We start from the raw sequence: 17,373 nt of genomic DNA, 5'->3' as shown, positions 1-17,373 counted from the left end.
AGGGACAACAAAATAAAATTGGCATCAACTTCTGATTGTAAAATCACAGGGACTGATAACCCACAACATGATCATCTCAACTAATGCAACCGCAAATACTTTTTATTACTTGTTTGCTTGGTTTTAGTTATTCTCACCCTCACACACCCTCCCCTGCAAGTAATTTACTTCAGTAAGTCTTTTGGAGAGATTTTGTGTACTAGTTAATAATTGATAACTAGTTATTTTGTACCTTCCAGATCTTTGTCCTTCATGCACAGTGTGCCCAAAATGTGGGTGTAAAGACAGCATACAGGCTTTTCTACTCTCATCTGTTCAGTAGATTGTCCTTCCCAGTAACCCCCTCCAATGGAGCAACAAACAAACTCCAAAGAGGGAATATTTTAAGATGTGTCTGGGGCACACTGTGAGTTCACAGGAATAACATCATTATCACTCATCCTCTTGGCTTCAAACTATTTCTACAGCAAGCTCTGGACACTATTTTGTAATGCTACGTACATACAACTCTTTTCAGTACTTCTAATCTTTCCCCAGATCAACATGTTCCTGCCATCATGTTACTTTTTGTTTCCCTCCTGGAATTTTATTACTTAATTAAAAAAGGACCTCACAGCTGAAAACAAACTACAAAGAGTATCAAACACATCTATTAAAAAAAAAAAAAACAAAACAACAACAAAACAAACAGAAAACCCCCAAACTACTTCCTAGTCCAACTTCAGGTCCTTCATGATTTAGTCACCAAAAATCAGTGTTGGATGGTACACAAGGTACAGTCTAAAGCAGTAAAAACATAATGGTTTTAAGGACCTCAGTTACTACCAGAACATTACAATGGTCTCACTTTGCTGGCTCACAAGAGAGAAGATAAGTTGTGGCAGTTGAATATTCAGTCCTGAATGCAGCACTAGCTTGTGGGCCCCTCTGGCTAAGCTGAGTCCCATGTGCTGCTCTCTGCACATTCCAACTGCCAGCTCTCAGTGTGCAGCTGTGCAGCACAGGAGAAAATTAGGGAATCAGAAGATGAACATGGCAAACAGATAAAAATTTGTGATCCTATTAAAAATAAAATCTGAGCAGGTAAGACAATATAATGACAAAATTCCATGCCTTTGCTTCATTGAAAAGTTACTATTATTTCATCTCACCTCCTCCTCAGGCTTCTGCTCAGTGGTTTCAGCAGCATTAGAAGTCTCATTTTGCTGCTGCTGAGCCTGTGACAAGTCCTCCACCAAATCTGGGTTATTCACAGGCTGTGAAGTTCCACCACTGAATGAACTCTCCGAATTAGCTAATCTGAAAAAGCACAGAAGTGAAGAACAAAAAATTTCATCATCATTCCTAAATCACTTCCTCCCTAATCTTCTAAAACATGCAAAAATGTTGCAAATATATTCATTCTCACACTAGCAAGAAAAAATTGGATTTAGAAGTGATTTTTGAAGAACTGGCTGTTCCATCCAAGCAACCACTATAACTACCACAGTTCCTATGGACTTTCAGATCCAGTGTGATTTTTTGAAAGTGGTATTTTTGTTTCATTTTTAGTGAAGCATTTGATCACACAAACAACTTGCAGGCAAGTGCACGTTTGCATCAGAAACCAATCCTTCTTCAAAAGTACCACAAAGAATTTGAAATTAAAAGTTTCATCATCAATCAAGATACACCTTTCTGGATGTGTTTAATCTATTTCTCCACAAATACATGTAGAGATCTGTGATTGGGTATGATCTTGGATTGAGCTTTGTTCCACACACTCTCCTGTTCATACACATGGGTATTTAAACATAAACATTACTAGGTCCCAACAGGCTCCAGAATGGCCATAATTTAATTTTGCTGCAAGAGCTGTATCAATCTACCTTACTCCAAAAAAGGGCAAGATGTCTGCAGGCAAAAAAAGAAGAGCAAACGTGCAGAAGTATTTCTGAAGGTAGGCTGACAGTGATGAACACACATTTTGGAGCAACAACCCCCTGGACATTCTCAGCACTGTGCTCAGTAGGCAAACTAATGTAAGATTTTTAGACTCATCTCAATTTCTAAACCCATCTTGAGACTAAAGAATACTTGGTCTTACCCAGTTACATTCATGAAAATTCCTTTAACAGCAGGGTATGCTTCAAGTCTCCTTTGCTCATTTATTCCAGTCTAAAGCTACTCATGTCTACGGCAAATTTGAAATACCAAAATAACTGTTCCTATTAATGTAGAATACAGCTATAAAAATTTGATATGTATTAACAGAATTGCTACTTGAATGCCCATGGGAATATCTGTCTTCAGAGAGAGCGGCATATTTTCACTACTCACTACAATCAGCAATTGTGACATAATTACTGGTAAAGACAAAAGGGATGCAGAGATCCATGGCTGACTTTGAGACACCAGATTGAGCTCACATTACTGACAATTAGAGAGGGACCAAGGGAACAGAGCAGACACCCTCCCATAAGTTAATTATATTTGGTATGTGTCAAAAAGAATAGGAACAACACAGCTCTGGATTCACTGTTAAGGTTTGAAGAGTATTTCAGTTTTCCTCTCCATTCCCCCTTAGCAGAGAAGCTCTTTAAACTATACCTACAGGAAAAATTTCATGTGATGAAGCCATTTGCAGCAAACACTGATGAAAGCTCAGCCAAAACATTAATACCTCTTAAACACAAGCCTAATTTGAACATGGACCTAATTTGGCACCAACAAGTTTGAAGTCCCAGATAAGTAAATCCAAATTCAGACCCATTTAGAGTGAAAGTGTTCACACTCATTTTTACAGGGCTTTACCTGACTGCAAAGTCTGAATTTTACTGTTTGGTGCTTTGCAAAATGGAAAAGAAGCCTCTATTATCAAAACACAGCAAAAATTCCATGTATTCTTAAAAGAAAACTTCTCTTGGCAATGTGATTTTAAGAGGCCATTATTGCAGTTTATAAAAGCAGAGTCGAACTGACAAAAATGAGATATCAGTCTCAGTGATCAGTTTCAGAGATCACTGATGAACAGTATATCTTTAATTGAAATAATTTACTTGGCAGAGTCTACTGTGGCCAACAGACACTTCCTCCCTCTCTGTCCCCATAATGTCACTTGTCTTAAGACTGAAATCCTAGGGATTTACCTTTTAAAGCTAAAAGATACTAAAGAACAGTTTGTGACCACTACCATCAGTTCAGAAGAGTTCTGGTTTTTCCTGCACAGAGTCCTGTGATCTTCTATCAAGGCCAAGGGAACATTGCAGAATTGGATTGTCGGGTTTATTTCTCTTTTTAAAAATTACTTAGAACGCCTTCCTCCCACTGAAACGATTTCCCTGACAAGTGCAGAGGTAGTATTTACCAGCTGAAGGTGAAAAAGGAGTTACTCACCCAGTTACATTAATTTCAGTACCTTCCTTAGATCCATCCTCATCTGTAAAAAGTGGAGGAAGATTGGAGCCAGCTACCAAGTTCTCCATACCTCTAGGGAAAAAAAAACAAAGGTAAAAAATGTTAAGTTAACTATGTCATTGTTTCCCTTCAGCAGTCCTTCAATTCAAACATCATAACACACCAGGAATTTTTTATCTCATGGACCAATTGGCCAGTCCCAGCTGATTGGCTTCAGGACAGATCCTGTGGGCAGATGTGAACAAAGACCATAAATGACACTTCAATTCTGAGTTTCCATTTTAACTGAGCCCTGTGCCAGTGCCACAGTGTTACTGGAAATCCCTGCAGTTCTATTTTATCCCTCAAGACAAACCCTCATTTACTCAGCACACAGGTAGGTAGATCCTGCTCTTCCAGTCCACCTGCCTGATTATTCCTCACAGTGCACCCTTCACCAGAGGTTTGTGTTGACCCCGGAAGAAAACTGAAACCAAGTCCCCCCAGAAGTTTCAAATTAAGATAGTACTAATAATTTCTTGCCCACATTTTCACAATTAATCTATACGTGCAGTTGAGAACACAGCTATTTAGAGTATTTTATCTTCAATCCCATAGAACAGTTGCTGAAGCAAATGGTTTAAGGACTGCGTATTTCTCATTGAATACAAACTACCCCCAAATTAGAAGTAGTTCCATTTATAACCTTGTCGCCTGTTATGGGAATTTAATGTGAGAGATGAAATCCAAAGCTTAATTAATTTATCCCATTCCTTACTAAAATACAAAACTGTTGTATGTGAGTGAAAAAAAAAAAACAACAAAACAAAAACCCTTAAGAAACTCACTCTACAATTATGAGTTGCCAGTTCAGGCCATTTTGAAGGGCCATACTACTTAAATTCCTGTTCCTTCAATTTTAGAGTCCCCTTCGATGAGCAGCAGATACTCCACTCAATTATTGCTATCCCTTTCATCCAGAACACTTGGGCTTTGGGCCTCGAGGGACTGAGGAGAGCTATCACCTTGTACTGCTTTCTTCTGGGTTGGTGTACTTTCCACCCAGCACTGAAATCCAAGTGATCTGAGAATAAAGTCCTGCTCCATGCTTTGAATATTAGATGTGTTTTCCCACATCCCTCCCCAGTTCCAAAGGTAGATATTTTCTACAGACAGAGGTCACTGTTTCTTGCATCTTACAGATTTTGCAGATCTCTATCACAAGTACGATATGGATGACATTCATCCTTTTCTCTTCTGCTTTTGCAGCTGCTGACATCCTTAGACCACCCTTAAGCATCCCATCATCCTGACTCCTCTGGAAAATAACTAAAGCTAAGCAGACTGCTCCTAGGTGGTACAGACATTGATCTCTAGCAGAGGAACACCTTTACTTGTTTACAGGAAAGGTCCATCCAGGAGTGAAGAAACTGAATTCCTCTGCCTCTACAAACCAGGGACTGAGTACAGTTTTGGGGGCTCTGCCTTAGAGCTGTGGCACAGCTGGAGACTGAGCAGAAAAGAGCTCCCAAGATGCTCAGGGATCTAAAGCAGCTGGCCTGTAAGGGATGGTGAGGGGAAGGGGCTTGCTCAGTCTGGCAGAGAGGGCCAGTTTAGTAGAGCCTAAAGGTACTGGGTGGAAGTGGCAGAGATGACAGAACCAAATTCTCCCCAGCTATATTGGCTTTGCAGGTTCAGGTTGGACACCAGGAAGTGTTCCCAGAGAGGTGGAACCCATCCTGGCAGATTTTACATGCTAAAAGCTGTAACTGACCTAAACTGGTGTTGGCAATAGTCTTGCTCTGAGTGGGAGGCTGGACTAAGATGACCTCCCTCCAGATGTCCCTTCCAAGCAACATCTGCAGTTCTATGAATCACAACTCCACATTATGGGTTTTTTTTCAAATACCAGCGTCTCTGAGAGGAAAAGAAAGACAACTCAAATAATATAATGCTGGGAGGAAAAGAAGGTGCAAACAATACTTCCTCACACATGGATAAGAATCTACACACATAGAAAAGAAACTACATAAGGGCTGGAACTTAATGTATCACAAGAAACCTGAAAATTGAACTGATTTGAAAATTATGCTCTTCACTGCCCAGGAAGCTGCTTAAGCATAGCTTCTAAACATACAACATAAATTGCTTCATGCAGTTATCATCTAAGAGGCAAATTAAGTTCTGCTTCATGTTGCACAATATTCATCAGTCAAAAATCCTAAATTATGATTTTCAAAAAACGAAGCCTAAGCAATTATGCCCACTGTGACCTTCTCACCAGGTCCTGATCTGTCTGCTCACATCTGGCCCAAGCTCACTTCCAAACTGCAGAGAGGCAGCTGGACACCAACCTTAACAACATATAAACAGAACACAAACACAGGAAGCCAGGAGAACATACACTTTTGTTATTTAACCCGTATGCTTCAGACAGTAACTATTTCCGCTGATGTTGACCCACATCCTAAAGAAAAAGTAACATCAGTGAATTTACAACTTTTAATCAGTTCCAGAGAGCAAGAAAACAAAACAGCTCCCCTAAAACTCACTGAGAGCAGATGGGAACCTACACAAGTCTTTCAGCCCCACTTCTCAGGGACAACCCTCCCATACCTCTGCTCCAAAATCACTACCCCCTTAGTTTCAGCCCCACTGCAGAGCTCCACGTTTACTGAAACACATTTAACTAAATTCAAGGCAACAGAAACAATGTACATTTTGTTTTCTATTGACTAGCACATATACCCTATTTTCATTTTTAAACTCTATCTACCCAAGTGCAAAAACAAAACTGAAACTGCTGTTAAACCCTAAACCCTACCAGCCCTACAGTTCAATGCAGGGAAGCATCTCCTCCAAATAAAACTAATTCAAACTGGAGCAGCTCTGAGCTCACTGTACTGCTACACTACTGGCTGTGTTGGCTCAAGAAAGCAACCAGCTACAAATGAATAGAGAGACTGATTTATTCATTAACAGCAGTATTTGACAGGATTCCAAAGGTTCAACTAACACATATAGTAGCATTAGGTAAACTTCTATATGAGCCTAGAAAAAAAATCCTACATTATCAAAAACGTGGCCTAATTTATCTTTTCTTTTCCCTCTCTTTCCTGATTATGACTTCATGACACAGAAAGTGGACAACAGTGTTTTGTAACTTTCAGTTTAAATTTTTCAGCTGGACACTTTGGTTGCACGCCACAGAGATCATACCTATATGAAATTGTACAGAGTGTACCAATATGGTCTCACAGAATTACTCCGGAAATGACAGCAAAACTTTTACAGGATAAAGATCTAAGTGCTACTACACACATCAAGGATCAAACAGTGGGCAATTAAACACCATTCAAAACCAGAATATGGTTTAAATAACCTTTCTTAATTTCTCCTCACATTACCTTTTGTAGGCTGTGAAAAGTAGTTATTATTCTAGTAGTAAAGATGAAGTAGCTGAGTTACATTTTGCATAGATTGAAAGCTACCATATGATCAAATTTCCAATCACATCTGTACAGCAGAGAGGAAAGCTCAGAAGCAGGTAGCTTTGAAATCAGGGTGAGAACAAATCCATGGCTGGAGCTAGACAGAATGACTCACTTTCCCACAACATTACTGTGGCTGCACTGTTCACAGCACCCCTATAGGGCAGCACATGTAAGGACGTGACAAAGTTCAAGCGCCTTTAATACACGCTATAAACGAAGGGTAAAATTTGTCACAGTCAACCTTTTCGTCAAAGCATCAGGAACAGCAAAAATGCCATTTAAAATGTGCAACACTTTTATCTTGCAGACCACCTCAGCACAGCCCGGCCGCACTGTCGTGTGTCAGGAGGCAGCTGCGGCAGTCGCGCTGTCCCCACAAGGCACCGGCGGCCCTTCCTCCCGCGGGCACTCCGGGGCTCCTCCGGAGCCTAAGCACAGCAATCACCGCAGCCCCAAAATGTTCACTGCTCCCACAAAGCGCCCACAGGCGCTGGGCTCTGCAGTCAGTCGCACCGTGAGGGACAGGGGCCGGGCTCCGCAGCGTCTGCACAGCTCTGGTCACCAGGAAGTCACTGGCACACGCACGCTGACTCCCTTCCCATCCCAAAGCCAGGCCAGCCTAAGGTGCCCCTGGACGCTGGGAAAAGGGGGAACAGCCCTTTACAGTGTTGCCTTTTCAATGGCTACATTACAACAGATAATCTCATGAACAATAAAAAAAAAAAAAAATTACTAAACTCTTTAGCCATCCAATTACAAGGTAAGATTATTTATTACGGTTAAGCATATTTAAATATAAAGTCAGCATCAGAAATCCAACTTACAGGCTTATTATAAAACACTGCAGGAGTTCCAATTACCTCATCACCAGCTCTAGTTTTAGAAACATTACTGCTGAGTGGAGAATTTTTCTCCTCAAGTCTCTCATCCCCCTTTACCAGAGTAAATATGTCCAAATTTTACCATTCAGAGGCTAACAGATTAAAAAAAAAAAATCATTTGCTACATCACAGCAGAATCACAGTATTCCTTATCTCAGCATCAGAATCCGAGCATTTCAGAATACAAACAATAATCTAAACTCAGATGATTTACTGATAGAAAAAACCCACAGGACCATCACTTCCTCTGCCTTTCCACATGTAACCAGAACATCAGAAACAAACCTGAAGTAAGTCCATCTCCTATTAAAACCACAATGCTTTTGGAGCTGTCAGAGGAAGTTCAGATTCCCTCTGACAGAACCTTTTCTTTCAACAAGCTGTAGCAGAAGCACATTATCCAAAATACTTCACTGCAAAAACCTCAGATTTTACTTTTTCCCTACAGGCAACTCATTGGACAAAGGTTTTTGTGACTAGGAAAATTGCAAGCTCAATCTAATGAGATGAAGGTTTTTCTGAAAAAAAAAAAAAAAAGTTTTTGTCAGAAAATACATACCATAGAATAGCCAACTGCTTTTAATTTTACTTCTTGCCAGTAAAAACAAAGAAACACTACAGACCAAAAATAGAGACTTGTAGGAAAAAAATCCAGAGTTCCACTGCATTTCCAAGCAGCTTAAGGAAAGAAGGGAAAGATGTAAAGCTTAGGTTTATGTTTAGTTTAATTGGGTCTTTGCAGCAAACACTAACAAGCTATTCATACTCTGACCTTAGAAACAGCTGTCAAACATGTATTTTAAAAACACAAGTGTTCAATTCTGCATCCTCCTCTTATTTACATAAAAGCTTTAGGATAAGGCACATACAAGATATCTCTCATATATATATGTGTGTGTGTGTGTGTAAAACCTTGCTGTTCTCTGGAACAAAAGCCACAGGAAAGGTATATACTCAATTCTCCAGACAAAGACAAGAACAACCCCACATTGATTCTCTCCCTTCAAATACATGAGTGGAATTTTGCATTACCAATAAACCAGCTTTTAGATCACTTCAGGGAAAACGAAAGCCCACAATGAGAAAAATAATTGTGCTATAGGTCCCTGGATAGCTTAAACCAGTAACTGTGGTTACCTCTGGTATCCAGAGGGAAGGCTTTGCTATCTAGCCCTTCACTGCAGGTATTACACACCTATGGATTAGGATAGTTCATTTTATTCTGAATTAACTTTGTTCACAATAGCATCAATTGCCATTTAAACTAATACCATTAACAAATACAATTCTGCAAAATGAATTTAATTATCGTGTTACAGATCTCACATGAGGAAACAGAAACCATTCAGATCACAAAAATTAAGTCTCAAAATAAACCTTGAGAATTTTTTATTTTTCATTAATCACTCTACCTAAAGTAAGCCCAATAGATGACTACCAGGGATGAGAGTGGGTTTTGTAATCTGCCCATAAAAATGTCTTCTGAATTTCCAGAAGAAATACAGGCAATTTACTCCACTTCTTCACCTGCTCTGCCACTTGAAAACTCCTCTGGGAGCCGAGGACAAAGTTTTCCCAGTTTTTTTCACAGGACAAAGTTTTCCAGCAGCTCCTTTCCCACTGAGGAGGTACAGGGGGAGCCCGTAACAGCCCACAAGCTGCAGCTGCAGAGCATCACAAACGGCGCCCGAGCACAGAGCCTTCCCAAAGGCCAGCAGCCACAACTCAGCCAGCCCTCCCCAGAGCCCCACCTTCCCAGCACTGAGCAGAGGTTACTGCCCTTCAGAACAGGAGCTCCGTTCCTCTGGCCCTCTATGTCTGTGAGACTCAGTCACTCACTGTTTGTGCAATGCAAACATAAAAGTGCCATAAGCAAAGCGGTTTATTAAAAAATGTAAATGAACAGACTGAAGTTTTTTCGTGGTGTTTACCCAGTTCAAACATTTACCAGCATCACACCAGTGAAACAAGAAACAGTATTAATTAGTGCTCGAGGAATACTTTGATTTAAAATGCCAAACAAGTATTCTGAACTAGAGATAACTGAATGTCAAGGAATCCTGATTGGGACTGGCCAGTGAAATGCAAAGTCACATATTTGAAAATAAAATCATTGAAGACTGCATATAGCTGATGAGATTGGAAAGTCGTTTTAAGGCTATTCTAGGACTTTTGCTCTTCCTCAAAGCTTTATTCATCACAGAAGTTGCACAGCAGTAGAACATATACTCCAAGCTCACTTATATTCTGCAAGAGGAAGCTCTGGCTGCTGCCACAGAGGAATACAGATTGGAATTTTTCATGCACATACCCACCAAAACAAATCATTACGGCCACTTTACAGAATATGGGGTCGGATACTTTGGATGTGAGAATACACTGAGAAAGAAATTGAGTATATACTTAAAAGAATGACTCACCACAGGCATCATGACCCAACACAAAAGCATCTACTCTGACCTCAAAAGCCACAAAGACAGCATGGAACTGGATATTTAAAATGCACTGATATGGGTACAGGGACAAAGGTTAGAGGAAATGAAGTGTGGGAAGAGTCAGTGATTCTCACACAAAACAAGCAACTCATTCTGCCTGCTTTCAGAGAAGATTCATCTTTAGAAAAAAATATGACATGTCAGCTTCCATACATTTTTGTTCTTATTTTCTTGCTCTTGCCATACAACAAAACAAGTATGGCATTTCATTCCAACATAAAACAAGTGAGTTTGAACCCTAAAGCCCATCATGTAGAAGAAATTACAATTTTTTTATAGCCTTAGTTGTGCAAAGTAACAGGCATATAAATCTGAACAACAGAACTGCTATTAGCAAATACTTGCTACTAGCAAGAATAGTGAAGAACTGGGTTGGGCCATTTGTTTCTAATCTGGCCTTAAAACTCTCTGGGAATAGTTTAACATCTATCAGAAATTAAAGTTTGGAGGGACATTGCATGAAGTGAACCAAAACCTCTTTTCAGCCAAGGTTCTTCTTGCAGTCCCATATGGTACCATTGGTATCACAGGATAAAAATTGTAAAGGCCTTGGAAACACACTGATGGAAAAACTAATAGGGAAAGTGAGCACAAAGGAACAGACAAGAGGCTCATGTCAGCATCAATACATCCGTGGACACTGCTTACAAAACCTTGTCTGGATTCCTGAAAAGAAAAGGAACAGAAAAGACAGCCCTGTCCAGCCCTTCCTTCCTCTCCAGGAACAGCAATCAGCTTCTGTGACCACTGTTAACAAGATTTGAAAGCTGTCTGAGTTAACAGACAAAATGTGTTAAAATGGATACAAGAGAAAAAGACTACACCAATAACAAAAATTCAGGAAAATTTAGAAAGACAAACTTTGTGCTCTGAACTAGGCACAGACCAGGATACCCCTCTCTGCACCAAAGGGAGAGCTCACAGAAATTTTAAAATCATACAAAACCCAGGTACTTCCATGGCTCCATAAAAGAATTAATTTAAATCAACAGCAGAATGTAGATAAGTTAGACTAAAGCTTTCCCTATACTCATCTTCATCCAAAAGCAAGAGGAAAAGACAATATTTAGCATCATGAATGGAAAACAAGGGAAAAAAAAAAGCCACTGGAGTGGTCTGACTGTTCTCCAGTGTTAAGCAATACATAAGAGACCCAGAGATGCATGGGAGGGATGGGAATATGCAGGCAGGCAGAGGGCACGTTTTTGGAACACCTGTACCATATCTAATGAAAATAGCTCATTTTGGAGCTGAAGTAGGATTGAGAAAAAAGCATCCATGCCAGCAGTGTGCCTAAATATCCTAGGCTGAGTGCTTGGAACAGCAGCTAAACATTTGCAATATTGCACCTGATCCTCAGACCGTCTCCAGTAGCCCAAAGAAACTGCTCTGAGGGCAGTGGTGAACTTCCTCCTGCAGCCTCTTCTTTGTGCAGCTCCTGTCATATCACAGGCAAGAAGGCAAACGAGGTGAGGGAAAAACCATAAGAGCAGAGTATCACTGTCTAGAGCTTGGAGCCAAAGAGCAAAGAAGCACCTGGGAAAAGCACGTCCAAGACTTAATCTGCTTTTCCAACTTCCCTCTTCCACAGCTGCTCCTCATATGCTGGAAACAAGAAACTGCAGGTGGGAAACATGCACAAGCTTTGAAAAATAGAGTTGATCAAAGCACTCAATAAATTTAGCCCTAGAAGAGAATGTAAATCTTTTCAAGCAGGTTGATGATTGAACAGACATAAGGACGGAGGTCTCACACAACACAATGTCTTCAAGCACTTGCACTTGGAAAGATTCCTAATTTATGTTTAGTTACAAGTGTTCTGAAAGATATCTGGCATTCAGGTTTAAGTATTTACCATATTTAGTAAACAGCAGATTTATACTGCTTTTACATTTCTTTTGCATGATTTCATTTCTATATATATTTGTTAAGTAAATACGGTTCCTCTGAGCTAAAGCAGAAATATTATCCCAATACCCTTATATATGGTTAGAGAGGCACAGCTGGTTTAAAGGTCATAAAGGAAATCTCCCAAAGCTAAGAATATAACCAAACTTCAGAAACAAACTCTGAAGCACTACCAGTTTAACCTTTATTTTGGACATCTCAACTAATTGTTAGTCTTCGCTTGGTTTCTGAGATCTCAAGTCGTGCTGAGACTCTGACCTGAATACACATCGTGCAATTCTTACTGCAAAGAGAAATAAGAACTAAAGTCTTTGTGATTCTTGCAAAAGGTCAGCAACGCTCTGGTTTACACAGCATTAAACAGTGGGAAAGTGGAAAAACATTTCTATTTTCAAAAGGGCTACAACATGGATTTCACCTCAGTATAATATCATAACCTGAAGTCCATTGCCTTGAGCAGAACAGACAAAGCCAACTGGTGGAAAACAAGAGTTCAGGCACTACTGTCTTTTTGGATTTGTGGAGCCTAAACATTTTACAACAGAAGTGCAAGTACAGAAAAGTTACATTCTTTGATTACTTTTTGCATTCTGTTAGAAGTAAGCACACAGATTAGCTGAGGATCAAATACCACATTTAATCCCCAAAGTTAGCTCAAGAGCTTTCTGAGTTAGACAACTGCCTTCTCAGTCACCAGCACTCCCTTTTCATTTAAAAAGACTCCTCTGAAAAAGCACTCATTTATGTTTTGTTCCTCCCTACATCTCCCAAAACAAACGCAAAAAAGCGTGATACTGCTTTTTAAACATTATATTTTTAAAAGGAAAAAGTCTTCAGATTTTATGAAAACTTCAATCATATTTGAGCTTATAGATGTTCCAAGATAAAACATTTATTACAGTAATGGAAGCTTGTTTTTCCTGGTCTTTAACAGTCTCCCAGAACAGCTAATTCCCACCCTGGAACTGTTTCCTGACCTCTAGAAAGGGTCATCTATGTATAATACCAGACAAAATACGGCCACAGCATTCCAAAGCTCCATGGTAAGATCACCAAAAAGAATTCAGGATGTTCAGTTCACATCTCAACTGAACTGTGTTTTTCATGACAGAACAGACACTCAGAAGGAAGCGTTAGGTTTGAGTGAAGCCTTACCTGGCTGCTGTAAGCAGCACACACTGATCCTTCGGCAGTGAGGACATCCCAAAACACAGGTCACCAGTCCCACTGCTGCCTGATCAGCAACAGCAGTGAGGAAACCTCAGAGCAGGCTGCACTGTGTAAATAAAGAATCCTGGCAGAAATTACTGCACCACTCTCTACTTAACACCTCCCATCCACAGCACAGCAAGCCCAGCTCTTGGAGTTTAGCATGCAAGGAAACAAGCAGTTTATTATTTGAAATTGTGCCAGGTAACCAAGCTGAATAGGTTGAAATTTCAGTTTGTAAAAATTGTGGCTTTTTTTGACAATTGAAGTGTCTTTCATTTACAGCTAACAGTTCAATTAACAAGAAGCAAAAACATTCATTCACTTCACGATGAAATTTTCTTCTACTCAAGTATCCATGTCTTAATCAGCATGAACTCATTTGTATTCCTATTTAAAATGCCCTTCTCAATAACACTTGCTGACTTCACCCAAATAGCTACACATTTTATACATAAATATCTCCTAAGTATACAAAAAATTTCTGAAGATTCCAACTAGTTTTTCTGATTAAGATCCAACCAGCCAAGCACATGCCCAGTCACCACAGTTTCTTTGCTGGCTGCCCCTGCCCAGCTGAAGGGGAAAAAAAGGAAACAATGTGAGAAAGATCCACATTTTCTGCTACACTGAATTAAACCTACTCCCAGAAATCAAGAAATACATCTCTTGCATCATTCATATTTAATGATTCCAAGTTTAGACTAGAAGTGGCTTCTAGAGGTTATTTGGTCCCAACACCGACTCAAAACCAAGGTGAAGGTCATCTTTATGGCAGACACCACGTTACACTGTCTGGCTCAAATCCTGATCAACACTGATTTCAATCATCAAATGCCCTCAACTGCTTTGGTATTTTGCTGGGAAGGTTACTAAGAGCTGAACAAAGAAGCACTGCTTATTCCCAGGACACAGACAGCGATGGATGGAAGACAGGACAAAAGCAGCTGAAAAAGCCCTTACAGTGGCCATAGGAACAGAGGTGTATTAGGTAAGACCTCCTCCAGTCCTGACAAAGCTGGAGGGACAGGAGAATAAAAGAACACCAGAGCAGAAAGAAAGTTTTCATTTTATTCATCTATTAACCAGAAAAACCATCAAGAACAACCTTAGCAAGGAATCCAAGCTCTTCTCTCCTATTAGTGAAGGCAGAGCTGGACTTCCAATACTGACCCTAATCAAAGACCCCTTCAGCCTTTGAATGAAGCTCAAGTGTTCTCTCAACTCTGAGTACAATAAGCAGTATTTACCCCTCAGACCACTTCAACAAACTGTAAGAAACAATGACAAGCTGCCATTTCCAAGAGAAGTCCCGCGTTAGGCTCACTTCACAGAACCCAACTTCCAGAGAGTTCCAGTAGGTTTAATTCAGGAGAAGCTTTAAGCAGGTTCTTTTTCTTTTCTTCAAATGGAGAGCTTAGCTCAGGGCTGCTGCGTTTGCCACTCCACTAACTAGTCCACTTGTTCAATCTGTCCTTCAAGTGGAAGGCACAGCAAAATGAGCTGCACACACTTTCACAAGATTATAGGGACAGATGACTGAGGGACCAAAGAAGATAATGTAACATCAAGCCCTTCATCGCCTATGAGCAAAGGAAGTTCTCATTTCTAGCCTGACAGAGGATATATTGTTATCTGCATTACAAAAGGGCTTTAAATCTTAAAAGAAATAGCCAGCACCATATGAAAAATTGAAGAGACATTCCGTGCCAAAGCTGGATTATGAATCACCAACTAACACTCCTGCCACCAGCAGCATGAAACCATCTCTGCAGTGATACTCAAGCCCTACCTGAATAACTGCTGCAGTAGTTAACACACTTGCAACCCTCCTCTACATTCAACACCCAAAAAGCAACTGATTTGTCAACTGTTTCACTGATTTGACACTTCTCTTTCAATAAATTGCTATTCTAATTCTTGTCTGGTTTGTCGATGCTGTCGTGCTTCTTTGCATTTCATTTACCTTTTAAATGCTGAATTATTTAGCAGTCTCAAGTCACAGCAAATGCCAGGAAACTCCTTTATCTGATCTGCAAAACCTCCAATAGCTCAAATTTCTGTATTTTTAATTACAATGGTATACAAATACATCCACAGAACTGAGATGCTACAAAGCGGTTCAGAAGCAGAGACACTCAAGTCTCAAAACTACAGATATGACAGACACATTTCCTATTACAGACTGACAACTGATTTGAGTAAAATTTATCTACAGGACAGACCTTTTCTAGGTTAGCTTTCAGGGAATGTATTGCTGCACTACCACAATCCTGACTCACCACTTGCCCAGTCTTCTACTGATCGGTCTACATTGGCACAAGCTGGAAGGAAAACACCCAACCACGCACCAGTCAGAGACCAGCAGGTCCCTGCATTTATATAGCATCACTCAAATGTCTCCATAAAAAGTCAATTACAGACACTGAGCTGACAAACATTACTGACCTCAGACGTGTGAATAAGGAATTGTCTCCATAAAGAAATTGTATCAATAAAGAAAATTAACTTTTCCAATGTAATTCCCAGAAGTCTATAATATAAAGACACTAAGATAAAAGCTGAAGGCTATCTTTTTAAGAAAAGTATCCAGCCTTTAATATGCATTTGAAATCTGTCTTCCAGATTTGAAGTGCATTTGAACCACTCTTCCTCACTATAAAAATGTAAACCCTTTGCATGTGGTTATTTGAATATAGTAATTTTCCATGTAACAGCAATGTGAGAACAAAAACTTGAAGAACGTGCTGAGAAGTTCCTTGTGATCAGTTCTTTTCTGCATGCCTTGCAAACCCTTCCTGATAAATGTCTGTTCTGCAATTCCCTTGAGAAATACTCTGTTGAAATGACTTTGGGACAGAATGCATGTTTTTACAAAAGGCAATAAAATTATATAAATAACTTGCCTAAAAAAATCCAAACATGTAAAGTGTATTTCTATAGAGAAAATTGAAGTAAGCCATCTGTAACTGAGTTCACAGTTTTTCATACTTGCAATGAACTTTAAGTTTTTTTAAGGTCAAAATAATATTAACAGAAAAGATTTCTCAAGTAAGAAAAGTATCTTTGATATTTGGAAAATTTTCACATCACTACACATTCAAAACAATTCACATAAAGTCGCACAGTCTAAATATAATTTGCAGTTAATAATGCTATAGGCTTTTATATCCAAATGTAAACAGAAGAGCAATCAAATCTTATGTCAAGACAAAGATCACTTGGGTTAGTTTAACACAAATACCTGCAAAGTTTTTATGCTTTCCGAAAATGTCCTGGGCTAGAATTAAAAAAGCTTATTTCCTTATAAAAAAAGCTGCAGTACAGCCACAGGAACAGGCCCGAGGGGATGACTGTAATCATTGTGACCCATTTAACACCAGGCACTACCCTCTGCTAAAAACCAAAAATATAGAGAAATTCAAACCTTCATCATGGTTACCAAGTCTTGTTTTAAAGTACAAAGCATCACTACAGCAGCTGTCCCATGTGGCACTTATGCACATAGTAAATTTGTACAACATCTTACTGCAGCTGTCATGTAATTTTGTTATGATTTCACAGGTTAGACCCTATAAGCTAAGAGCCTGTATCAATAAACTCTGATTAAGTTGTTATTTGATAAATGTATCATTTCAAGAAGTTAAACAAAGCTGCACCTGCCTGTATTTTTAGGAATTAAAATATACCTTAAACTCATGTTCAAACTGATCTTTTTCCTGTGTGCTAGCAACCCTTTCTGAATTCCAAGTGCCAGCAGGAGACACGTGTTATACCTTGCCTGTTAAGATTCTTCTGTACTCTTATTTATACCTAAGGCTGAGCTGCTCAAGCTTCACTAAATGCTAATGTTCCAAGCTGGATTATCCTGTCACCCCCAACACCTCTCCATGTCAATGCTTCCAAGGAGGCTTTCCCAGCCCACACCCGTCCGGAGCTACGCTTGTTTTAACGGGACCAAATATCAAGTCTGGTTTGCTTGAGTACATCCTTTAAAAGCAGAAAGCTGAA

General features: G+C 39.7%; 1 protein-coding gene across 7 annotated transcripts in view; it reads right to left on the bottom strand.

Annotated features, from left to right (window-relative positions):
- The window catches only part of HMG20A (high mobility group 20A), a 175,405-nt gene that overhangs the window by 150,990 nt on the left and 7,042 nt on the right, over positions 1-17,373 (bottom strand). For 5 of the 7 annotated variants that reach the window (XR_008433120.1, XM_053954334.1, XM_053954333.1 and 2 more), the window contains exons 2-3: positions 3,376-3,468; positions 1,152-1,299 (exon numbers count right to left, since the gene is read on the bottom strand). Coding sequence is in view for 6 of the 7 variants with exons in the window: in XM_053954334.1 (XP_053810309.1) it covers positions 1,152-1,299; positions 3,376-3,464 (237 nt within the window). In the remaining variant the exon portion in view is untranslated. Of the gene's footprint in view, positions 1-1,151; positions 1,300-3,375; positions 3,469-5,149; positions 5,293-17,373 lie in introns of all 7 variants that reach the window. The other 2 variants (XM_053954332.1, XM_053954335.1) reach the window with 2 other exon arrangements.

Source organism: Vidua chalybeata, chromosome 13, assembly GCF_026979565.1.
Source record: "Vidua chalybeata isolate OUT-0048 chromosome 13, bVidCha1 merged haplotype, whole genome shotgun sequence".
NCBI lineage: Eukaryota > Metazoa > Chordata > Aves > Passeriformes > Viduidae > Vidua > Vidua chalybeata.
Note: the sequence above shows the minus strand (reverse complement) of the source record. Positions and strands in the feature narration are given on the sequence as shown.